This window comes from Monodelphis domestica, chromosome 1, assembly GCF_027887165.1.
Source record: "Monodelphis domestica isolate mMonDom1 chromosome 1, mMonDom1.pri, whole genome shotgun sequence".
Classification (NCBI taxonomy): Eukaryota; Metazoa; Chordata; class Mammalia; order Didelphimorphia; family Didelphidae; genus Monodelphis; species Monodelphis domestica.
In genome coordinates, this window is record NC_077227.1 from 125,512,872 (window position 1) to 125,525,712 (window position 12,841).

General features: G+C 38.0%; 1 protein-coding gene across 1 annotated transcript in view; it reads left to right on the top strand.

The window, feature by feature from the left end:
- RASGRF1 (Ras protein specific guanine nucleotide releasing factor 1) overlaps positions 1–12,841 on the top strand; it is a 215,860-nt gene that overhangs the window by 161,057 nt on the left and 41,962 nt on the right. Inside the window, exons 14-15 of the mRNA XM_001368395.4 lie at positions 4,899–5,147; positions 10,648–11,018. Coding sequence (XP_001368432.2) covers positions 4,899–5,147; positions 10,648–11,018 — 620 coding nt within the window. The remainder of the gene's footprint in view (positions 1–4,898; positions 5,148–10,647; positions 11,019–12,841) is intronic.

Here is a 12,841-nt window from a genome sequence, read left to right on the forward strand (position 1 = left end):
CTCCCCTTCCTTGAACAGCAGCCAATTGAAAAGAAGTCTGCAGAGTCTGCAATTCACCGTATTTAATAAGGCTAAGAAGAGAAATATAAATACTCATTTTTAATTATGAATTTCTTGCATAATCATCATCTAGTCTCTCAAATTTCCAAACTCCACATTAAGAGCAACATTAAATAGTGCAAAAAAAATCATTTGGGCTTGATTCCAGGACTCAGGAAGAAAGAACCATTTCAATCCAATTCTGCCCCTAAAACTCCTTCAACTTCCTTAAGCTCCAGTTGCTTCCTTGGGTAGAAAATAAAAGAGGTGGGAGGCAGAGAGGAGGAAGAAAGAGGAGATTAGTTGTACTAGACATTCTCTAAAGGCCCTTAGAGCTTCAATTCTTCATGTGAAAGCTAGTATGGTATAATGAATGCACAGAGAACTGGCCTCAGCATCAGGAGAATCTGGTTTCAAGTCCTACCTTTGCCTTTTACTAACTGCAGGACTCCAAGCATTGAAACCGGTCAGAGTTCCAAGCCTCTCTCTAAGACTTTGGTTTACCCAGAAGATGCTAACTTGAACTGGTCAAGGAAACTCCTTGCCAGAAGCTTCTTCTCCTTAATAAAGTGATAAACCTAATTTAAAAAGAAAAAAAGTAATGTGCTATAGTTGACCTTTAGGAACCTTGAAAAACTCCTCCAACCTGTCCCCTTCACCTCAGCCTGATTCAGACAGGGAAAGTCCCAGAGAGAGCATTTTCATTGTAATTCTTTTGTTACTTTTATCCACTCATGGGCACAGATCTACTTCCTAATCTGTGGGTCCTCAAGAAGATGCTAATTCCAGTTTCTCTCCACAAAGAGTCTCTCAGTCCCCTCTCTCCTTCCCAAACTCAGCCTTGGAGAAGGAGAGAACAATCTAGTATTTTGTTAGTGAGAATATAATGTCCAGTCAGACTGCAATTGACCTTAGTCAAGACTTGTGATATTCAGGCTATAATGTTCCTTGTAGACACTACAATTTAAGAAAGATTTTGCCATAAACTACAGTGTCAAGAGTGGATGAAAAAACTGGGGATGATAAGACTGGTGAAAAGAAAATATATATCTAGGGCATAAGCATACACACACACACACACACACAACACACACACATGCACACACACACAAGGGTGCAACACACACACTCATTTGACTCTCACAAAAAATGACCCAGGTTAAAAGAATTCATTGTCTCTTTATACCAAGGGAAGGCATGACTACTGTCATAAGTATTGCATTTGTTCAGCAAGCATTTTCTCTTTGGGGCCAGATTTTGGGCTAGCTGCTAGGAATAAAAAGACAAAGTGAAACAGTCCCCACCCTCAGCATGAGCAGAACTTAGTAAATACAAAATATAGCAACAGGGATAGACAATAGAAAGATAGATAGATAGATAGATAGATAGATAGATAGATAGATAGATGATAGATGGCCAGATAGATAGATAGATAGATAGATGGATGGATAATTAGATAGATAGATAGATAGATAGATAGATAGATAGATAGATAGATAGATAGATGGATAGTTAGATAGATAGATAGATAGATAGATAGATAGATAGATAGATAGATAGATAGATTGATAGATAGATAGATAGATAGATGGATAGTTAGATAGATAGATAGATAGATAGATAGATGATAGATATATGGATGGATGGATAGTTAGATAGATAGATAGATAGGTGGATGATAGATAGATAGATAGATAGATAGATAGATAGATAGATAGATAGATGATAGATAGATGGATGGATGGACAGACAGAAAGAGAGAGATACATTTATATGAATATAATGTGTGTATGTATATATTATAATACATGGGGCATATTATATATACACATGTTATACATACACATATACACATATATATGCACATATATAACATATAATAATATATATGGGGCAGCTAGATGACTCAGTGGATAGAACACTGTGTCTGGAGTTGAGAAGATATGAGTTCAAATACAACCTCAGACATTTATTAACTATGGGAGGTTGGGCAAGTCAATTAACCTCTGCCTAAGAGTTAGCTAGGTGGTTCAATGGATAGATGCTAGACCTCGAGTCCTAAAGACCTGAGTTCAAATCCAGTCTCAGACACTTATTAGCTATATGACCCTGGGCAAATCACTTCACCTGTTTGCCTTAATCCATTGCAGAAGGAAATGGTAAACCCCTATTTTTGCCAAGAAAACCCTGTGGACAGTATGGTCCATGGGGTCACAAAGAGTCAAACACAATACAAATCTATACACACATACACATATATGCATATTTATTTACCCATCTGTATGTGTGTAGATACATATCTAGGAGTATACAACTGCCATATCTGGGAGTTTCAGACAGACAGGCATGTATTTATAGATAGGCATATATGTAGATAGGATCACATATATATCTATGTATTTATATGTATATACTACCTCTACCAATGTAGGTAGGAACCTTTTCTGCAACTCATAGTCATAGACAGTAGCCTAGAACATAGAACATAATTTGCCCAGTGAAATAGAAAAGGATAATCTGTGTGACACTATTACTTGTTACAATGGTACTCTGACAGACTAGAGAGAGCTGCTACTAAGTATAGGGACACATCTGATGGTACTTAGTTACAATGGAGGTAGAGATATTACAGAGATAGGAAGAGATGGAGCCACAGGGGATACAGCTACAGGGGAATGCTCTGGGGTTTACCTATTAATCCCTACCAATGACTAGTGGATCAATATCTCTCCTAATCTGCTCCTACCCTCTCTCCCTCCCTCCTTCACCCTCACCTCCCAGTTCTTCTTGAAGCCTTTGGCTTCTTCCCTCCCCCCTGAGTGAACTATAAAGCTACTCTTTTCTTTTCCTTTTCAAGTCAGGGGTTTTATTGGGAAACAGGATGGGAAACTGAGGTAAGAGGGTTGAGGGTGTCCCTAATCTAAAATGAAGATTATGAGGGTTTGGGAAGTCACAACTGTGACAGAGGGACAGTCAGAGATGGAGGACAACAGTTAAAATCTTCTTTCTTCTTCACAAAGCCACCAAGAAAAGTCTCTCCAGCTTGGCTTTTCTCCAACTCTTGGTCAGTCACATCTCAGAGACAGCAGAGGTTTCCCCTTGATCAGAAAGCCCAAAGCCAAGACAGCCCTACAAGGACCCTTCACTCAAAGGAAAGAAGTTAACCGGGATCAGTTCTCAGCTTCTTCCCCCTGGTCAGCTTCAACCCCCAGAGCCAGAGGCAAAATCAAAGTCCAAGTTTCTCCTGCTTCTTCTCCTCTGTGTGGCCAGACCTTCAACTGCCTCTCCTGGGAACATTCTATTTGGAACTTTCTCCTTGATTGACAGGCAGGTTAGGTCCCCAGCTTGTTTCTTGCATCTTGGCTTACAAGTCCTCTCTCTCTCCGTGCCTCTACCACATCAGTCAGTGTGTATCAAGAGAAGAACTTGAACTCAGTTCTTCCTGGATCTGAGGCCAGCTCTCTATTTACTGTTCCACGTTGCCTACAAAATACAAAGAAGATACAAAGAAAGTAATTTGGAAAGTTTGCCATTAGAGAAGGGAATGAGCATGTTCTGAGTTGGCCAGATGGCAGAACAAGACTGATTAGACCAATATGCATAAAGAAGATTCCAGGATTGAATAGGAGGTAGGAGATGACCTCTCAAGTCCTTCCCAACCTGAATATTGTGTAACCTCTTGGCACTTCAGTATTCCTGGAGCTGAAGGAGTAGAGCAGAACTTCTATACAGAATTTGACTTGGCCAAACCAGAACTGAAATCTATACCACTTATGGATCAAGGAGAAAAGTTTTTCTTGCTATAAGCTCATATATTCCCATGCAACCAGTACAGAAAGAGAATAAATAAAGGTGAAATAATGAACCAAAAGACAAGTATAAGTCCATATTAGCCCAAACTGCTCTATTTTCTGTTCCTCAAACATATATTCCTGTTTCCACTCTTGCATTCATATGATCCCAACCCAACAGAATATCTTCCATTCCCTCCTGACTTAACCAAATCCTATAAAGCTAGAAGTCTCCTTCTGTATGTAAATTTTTATAACTACTCTCATCCTGTATTCCTCATTGAATCATAAGGTCACAGATAATCCAAACTGGAAGAATTTCAGAGATCATCTAGTCCAACTCCCATCACTTCACAGATAAGAAAAATCACCTAAGGTCACATGCTTGTCTAAGTAGCAGAACAAGGACTAGAAACCAAGTCTTTGAATTGCCAGGCCAATATTCTTTCTACTATATTACTCTGCACAGAGCCAGTTTCAACAGTGGCTATATTAAAATATTGGCAATATGGAAATAAAAATTCTCAATAGGATAAACTCTTTTAATATAACTGTATTTATCACTTGTTGCTTTGCCTTGTCTTCTTATAACTGTTTTACTTTCTTTTCATGTGTACATATCTTGTCTCCCCAACTAGGGAAAAAAGAAGATTTCAGGTCGTGGGGTTTCTTATGGTATACATTCTCAGTATTCAATATATTTGATGAAAATGAAAGTAAATAACAAAAATAACTTGGCTAATAGAGGCTCTCCAAAAGAATGAGAGGTGTTCATCACAGCTTCCTCAAAGAGAGCCACTCACCTACTTTACCTAAGTGAATTATTTGAATGAGGGAAAATGAATTCAGATCTATTTCCTTTTACTACTTTTGCCACCTAAGGTGAAAGAAAAAATGGATAGGCTACTTTGCATTCAGTGTTTTGCTCTTTTGCAAGATTAATTTATAATTCATGGGAAATCCTGACTCATAAGACTCTTCTCTTTAGTGGAAAGTTTCATCTTCCTTAAATTGCCCATGTTGTCCAAGTGATGCTTGAGGTCATATTCTTTTTATCTTTCCTTACAGGTCAGATGCCTCCCTATATTGTGACGATGTTGACATCCGATTCAGCAAAACCATGAACTCTTGTAAGGTCCTGCAGATTCGTTATGCCAGTGTAGGGCGACTTCTGGAGAGGCTCACAGACCTTCGGTTCCTGAGCATAGATTTCCTCAACACATTCTTGCATTCTTACCGTGTGTTCACAACAGCTGTGGTGGTTCTGGACAAGCTCATCACTATTTACAAGAAACCTATTAGTGCAATACCTGCAAGGTAAGACCACAGTGATCAGTGTTTATACCACTGGAACCAAGGCCATTGTTGCCAACTACTAGGACTCAAACATATTCCATACTTCTAAACTTGGACAATGAGTATATATTAATCTCTTTCATTAGTGGCTTCATTTGTTTCAACTCATAGGTCACCATCATCTTTAATGCCAGTAGACCCACAGGACTATATATTAATTACCAAAAAAAATCAAGAGATTACATTAGCATTTACTACATAATTTTCAAAATTAGGAATCATTAAAAAATGAATAAAATATATTTTCCTCTGTGATCATAAGTTTAAGCTAAAAGTTCATTGAAAGACCATCTACTCTAACTGCTTCATTCTGTAGTAGTGTGTAGCAGAGAAGAATTTAAAAGTCTTTTTGAATCCAAATCCAATAGATCAACTTTTTAGAATCAAATTAATTATTTTTATGAGTAGCCACAATTCCTTTCTTCTCATAGATAAGAGACTGTCAGTTAGAAGCAACATAGCATCACTGAACCAGAGCAAAAATGGATCTCACAAGTCACATGGTCCAACTTCTTCATTTTACTGATGAGGATTTTGAGGCACAAAGAGGTTAAATAACTTACCCAACCTAACACCGGTAGTAATTATCAGAGGCAAGATTTGAACCCAGTTTCCCTTACTACAGAATCAAGGAATCTGGATTTCCTCCAGTGTTTTCCACTATACTGTGTTACTCACAGAAGTCACCATCCCCAAAAATTCATCCTTTTAGAACAAATGAAGAAACCAGTAGCCCAGCTTTTCAAATTTTTTCTTACTCATTAGTCTACAAACATTTTTATTACGGATTTCAACTGTGTCATTCAATCAATAAATCAACATTTATTAAGCACCTACCGTATGCCAGTAGCTGTGGCCCACTGATCAGAAAGCTAGGATCATAGTGATCTCAGGACTAATAATGGAACCCTGATCACTACGAGTCCAGTGTTCCTGATACCAAACCAGTGAGTAGAAACAAGATTAGTGTAATTGTGTCTTGTTGTAGAAATTACTTTTCTGACACTCAATAATTAAAGCCAACTATGTGAAAAGATCACTAAAACAAAGTCTAAATTTGAGTAAATAAATAAACCAGTGAAGGTCCCAGAAAGCAGGTATGTTTTATTATCTCATCCTTCATGAAAGAAAGGCTGGAGCCTAGGAGGACAGAATAGCATACACACTGTCAGAAGCTGTCACTCTATAGATTTTTTACTTAATTGAGGGTTTTTTTGTCACAAGGAAGGGTTCGGTCTGGAAGGGTGGAGTAGAGTGAAATACCAATAGGGACTAGACCTGTGATTTCATAGGGAACTTTCAGGTAAAGAGACTCCTTTTATCAATTCAATTTATCAATTCAACACTGACTGAAATTTATAATTTTAGAGAGTTCCCTAGGGCACTATGAGGTTGAATGATTTGCCTGGGGTCCATAGGCAGAATAAGGCAGAGATATAACTTGAACTCAGGTTTTCCTGGCTCTGACTTTCCACAATTTGTACCATACTGCCTTTCACAGAGTGAAAAAACTGTGGCATTGAGATAAAAGAAATCAATAAAACTGCAAAAAGCTTTCCTAGAGCTAGATTTCTTTTAGGCCTGGAGTTCATCTAAAGAGCTGCTCTAAACAAACTGAATAGGCTTATATGCTAGAACCTGGCTAGAATACAAGTGTAGAATTTTATATAACATGAGTTCTATATTAAAGACATACTGGAAGGAACATGTTTGTTTGGTTTGGGGTTTTTTTTGTTTTGTTTTTTGTTGTGGTTTTTTTTTTAATTTTACTTTAAGTTTTAGTAACAACTCCAATACAGGACAAGAGGTAGGCAAATGGGAATTAGGACATATCTGAGGCCAGATTTGAATTCAGATCCTCCTGACTCTAGGCCTGGTGTTCAATCCACGGTGCCACTTAGCTGCCCCATGGAAGGGTCATGTTAAAATTTAATCTGAGCTGGGCATGGTGATATGCACCCATGATCCCTGCTGCTGTATATCCCCCTGCTACTGGGAAGGCTGAGGCTCGCAGATCTCCTGAACTCAAGAGTTGTAAGCTTTAGTATGCAGTGGCTAAGCCAATCAAGTATCCATACTAGGTTCAGTATTAATACAATAAACCTCTTGGAATAGTTGGTGCGAGCCACCATGTTGTCTAGGGAGGGGTAGACCTGCCAAAGTCAGATATGGAGCAGATTACAGCTCCCAGGATCAGAATTAGGAATTAGGAATTAGGCAAGTGAATTGGGACTGCACCTCTACCCTGGATAAAATAGGGACACCTAGCCTTAATTTTTTCTTTCATATAAAAGAAAATTAAGTGGAATCTTAGCTAGAGCTTTATATCATAGATCGACCTCAAGAACTGTTGCCCTATTAAAATTGGGATGCCCAGGGACTCTAGCCTGCAGTCAAAGTTCCCAGCTATAGCACCAGGACCTTTACATCTGAGCTAGGACTTACCCATACAGCAGTAAAGAATGTGCTCATTGTAGCTGTAGGAGGTAAGACAATAGCAAAATTACTCATAAAGAAGAAGAAAGTTGGAAAATTCTACTAGTCTGCCTTTATTTATCCCCGTGATGATGCAAGTTATATCCAAACCTCCCACCATCATCTCTTCATGCTCCATATATTCAGTGCCCAGCTCTCCTGTTCACCTTTCTAATGAAGTGCACTCAATGCAAAAGCACTGACCTCAATACCTTTTCCACATCTCTGGCTGAATACCTTGGAAATAGCTGTTTCTCAAGTGGAGCATGTTTTCAACTTATGGTTTCACTTGACAGAAGTTGGCTCAGACAAGGAGGAAAAGATTCTTAAGTGCTTTCTTTCACATGCTAGGTTGCACCTCCATAGGGCAGCTAATATATTATCTTGTAGAACCCTACTCCATCTGACAAGTATCACAAAATGAAATTCCAGCCACCCAAGCAAAATTTAACAAAGAAACACTTCTTCCACCTCAGAAGCCCCCAGAAACACTCTCACTGTGTACCCTAAAAGGAACGGAGGGACTCCTTCCCTGAGGTTTCAAGAGAGCAGAACCTGTTTAGATGGCAACTATTAGCCCCAAAGTGGTTCTGAATCCCTCTTTTGCTACATATTCACATTGTATAACTAAGGAAGTACGGACCAATCAGAGAACAAAGATGTGTGAACTCTTAAATCCCTTCTTCTCCTTCCAGTCCTCAAGTGCCTCCCTTTCCATACAACCTCTTGGACCCAAGGCCAAAGCTCAAAAGAAGACATGGGAGAGATGGGAATAGGACAGATGTTAAGGGTTGGAAGATATTGTCAACATAGATGTAATGAGTGCATGGTTCATATGCTCCCATCTGGTCAAAGAGAATAATTAATTTGTTAGTTATGGCAATGCTCAAGATGACAACTTGCTAAAATGCTGACACCATGGGGCAGATGCTAGAGAGCTGCTTTCAGGGGAATTCCAATATTATGTAAGGAAAGTGGAAAGACAGGAGGAAGCATAGACATTCTATAAATGTTTCCAATTCACTTAACACATTTTGAAATAGAGTCTTTTCAATTGATTGCAGAAGCATTCAAAAAGGTTTATATGGTAGATATACAGAGTCCCATTAGATGGCTAAATCTGACCAGATACAGGTCATGCCTAGTCCCTATGGATCCAAGATCTGACCTCTTGATCTCTCAGTGGTTAGTTTCTCCAGAAATAATCAGAGTCAGGTAAAACAAGTAATTCATTCTACCAACATACTACCAACTAGACTAGTTAACTAGGCTAGACTGATTGAACTAAAAAGTTGCTTTAATAATTTGTAATAAGAAATAGTATAATAATAATTTGTAATTAAAATGGAATAATAATTATTTGTAATAAATAATTTGTAATGAAAATTATAAACCAACCAACCAATATTTTTATTGGTTGGTCAACATTTTCTATTCCCAGAAGGTAAACCTATTTTTGAACTCAATATAGGATCAGAATATTCCTTATCTCAGCCACAAAATGAAGAGATTTGGCTAAACGTTACTCAACAAATACTTATTTATGAAGTGTCCTTTATGTACCAGGCACTTGTAGGTGCCTAGAAATAAAATTACAAAAATTAAATTATTCCAACACTCAAAGAGCCTCCATTCTGTCAGAGAGACAGAATATGAATCTATACAAAATAAATACAGTCAGTTAAACTTGAGATGAAGAGAAAACAGGGAGCAGATCAGGAAAAAGTATGTATGGAAAGATAGAGAATCTACAAAGTAGAGTTAAGGAGAAAGGCATTTGGGCAAACCAATGCAAAGGCACAGAGATAAATGATAGACTGTTGAATGTGAGAAACAGAGATAAAACCAGTATTGCTAGACTGTAGGGTATGGAAAGAGGAGTATTGTATAATGAGGTGGGAAGGAGAAGTTGGGATCTGGTTTTAAAGGGCTTAAAATGGCAGACAGAGGAGTGTTTACTTTTTTTTTTTCTAGAGGCAACTGGAAACCACTGAAGCTTATTCAGTGGAAGACTGACCCAGTCATATTTGTGTATTTTGGCAACTATAGAGGATGGACTGGAGTGGGGAAAGATGAGGCAAGGAAGGGCCAATTAGTAGCCAGTCACAATGGTTGAGGCAAGAGTTGATAAGGATCTGAACTAAGATGGTGGCTAAGGAAGTAGAGAGAATGGAACATGCATAAAAGACATGGTGATAATAGATTTGATAATAGATTACATGCAAGGTGAGTAGGAGTACAGAGTTGAGAATACTGATGTTGTGGGTCTGACTAGGAGGTTGATGATACCCCTGACAGTAATTTTAAAGAAAGGAAATTTTGAGGGGAAAGATAATGAATTCTGTTTTCAACATGCTGAGTTTGTAATGCCTGTGGGACATCCATTTCATGGTGTCCAAATGCAGTCAGTAATATTTGTCTTAAACTTCTGAGAAAACAAAATTAGATATCGAGATCTGATGATCATTTGAACTGAGAAGATAATTAAACAATAAATTGGAGTTGATAGGGTCACTGAAAAGGAGTTTATATAGAAAGGGCTAGGGGTTTTACAGGAAGTGAAAAGGTGGTTTCCTGTATGTCCACAGTAATGGGTTATGATATGTCTCATGAGCACTCAGCAAAGAAGACTTAATAAAGAGGGAGGAATCAGACAAGTAAGAAGAGAACCAGGGGAAAATAGTGTTGTGTATATCCAGGGAAGAAAAAGTATGCTGGAAGAGAGGATGGTCAACAGTGCCATGAGTTTCAATCTCTGAACATCTGAGTCTCAATTACCTCATCTATGATTATAATCATGCCTGTACTAATTACCTTACAGAGCTGTTGTAAGGTATGCTCTTTGAAAACAACAGTGGGATAGATGGTTGTGAGCTATTGGAAAAGAATATATGACTCTGGGGGGTTTGGCCACCACAAAAGGACAGAAAAATAGAATTGGGCATTCTTTATGGCAGAAAGAGAATAAATTTTTGTTTCCCAACAGGTCACTGGAGCTCTTGTTTGCCAGCGGCCAAAACAACAAGCTTCTGTATGGTGAACCTCCTAAGTCCCCAAGAGCTAATCGCAAGTTCTCCTCCCCACCACCTCTATCCATTACCAAGTCATCTTCACCAAGTAGAAGAAGAAAGCTTTCCTTAAACATCCCCATCATCACTGGAGGAAAGGCTTTGGATCTGGCTGCTTTAAGCTGTTCTTCAAATGGCTATGCAAGCATGTATTCTTCTATGTCACCCTTTAGTAAGACCACGCTGGACATCAGTAAATTATATGTATCCAGTAACTTTCCTAATAAGATACCTGATGAGGGTGAAAGTACAGCTGAAAAAATAGAAGACTCAAATCTCAACAAACAAAGTAAGTTGGTTTTTAAAAGAGGCTGGAATTCTTAGATGAAGAAATTAAAACTCTCTTTAATCATATGAAAAAATGCTTCAAATCACTATTAGCTAGAGAAATGCAAATTAGGGGTATTTTTAAATTTTATTGATCTGTCTTTAGTGTGTCTTGGTAGAATAATTCAGATGTTTTATACATTTGGTGGTTGTTTTTCATGGATTTCTTTATTTTCCTTCTTGGATTTTGTTACTGTTACATAGAAATCCTGTTGAGTTTTGTGGATTTATTTTTCATCTTGCTATTTTATAAAGTTTTTATTTGTCCTAATTAGTTTTTTACTGATTCTCTGAGGTTTTCCCAAATAAACCATGAAGTCATTAGCAAAAAAAAAAAAAAAGAGCCTGGGTTTCCCACTCTCATCCAGGCTGAAAATTTTCAGAGGTCCTTCACAGACCCAATCCCACTGCTGTTTGACCTGTTCTATTTCCTACCTGGGCCAGTTTGCCAATGCTTGAGGGTCTAATGTAACTTCCCATATTAATTCTGAATTTAGTACAGATATTTGATTGGTATAACCGAATGCAGTTGAGAACTCCAGAGCTTAGTAGATCCACCAGTCTCAGCTTTCCTAGTAGCAAAGATTATAAGCACATGACACTGTAAGAAGCTGTAAATTGATATTCTTACACAGAGGGTGTCATAGCCTGAATCATCATAATAAAAAAGTGGTTTGAGTAGAGACCAAGAACAAATAAAATTGTAAGTTCCAGAAGAAATATGTCAGCTTCATCTTAACAGTGGAATCTAGAAAAGTACGGATCTCTTGGACTTTACCAAAAGATGCAGTCAGTCCATTTTACAATAACCAGGCCACAAGCTGAAAGGATTGATAATTGGAAGAGCTCTGCCATTATCAGGACTGTCTCCATGAGCCAAAGTTGGCCTTAGAACAGCCAAATCTTTTGGTGCAAATCCAATTTTCCCTCATTCTTGTAGACTTAATCAATGTGTCATTTTGCTTTAACGGTCTACAAATTTCAATCACATTGGACTTCCCAAGCAGAATCATAAAGCTGACAAACAAAAAACAATTTGTGGGTGAAGAAGAAAGACGTAGGTGAGAGACGTGGGTGAGGCAAAGAGCATGTATTATGTAAAGAATCAGGGGGAAGCCACCAACAGCAGTGGCACTGAGAACCATGAGTGACGAGGGAAAGCAGATGAATCATAGTACAGAACTTTGAGGAGGCCAGGAGGCAGATCTACACCCACAAGACTGGGATTATACAACATGACTAAATAAGGAATTGAAGGAAATTGACCACAAATAGGTACCCTTTGGGAAATAGAAAGCCAAACACATCACTATCCATCTGCATTGTGCCCTGTTTTTCCCCACAAAGACTAAATGGGAGCATGCTTTTAAATCAAAGTAAAAATAAGTTTTCCATATATATATATATATATATATATATATATATATATCAGCAGAGTTCACTATCAGAGGTATACCTAGGCATTGGGAGACTCCCGGAATCTAAACAAGAAACTCAGTTCTATAGTCTGTCTCAATTTTTGCTGCTAGCCCATGTGACTTACTATTAAAATTCAAAGACCCCTACCCAATTCAACCAATTATTATTGGGACTTTATTATTCTACCCACACCCAAATGAGTTATAACATAAAACATGGCACCAGTAATAATGATTTTAAAAAGATATTTCTTGTCTAGGAAGCTAATTGGCACTCTCTTTTGTTTCTGACATCTGTGTCTATGATTCTCAGTCAGAGATATTGAACTAAGGTATCAGCTGTCTGGTTTATTTTTTAAACCCTATT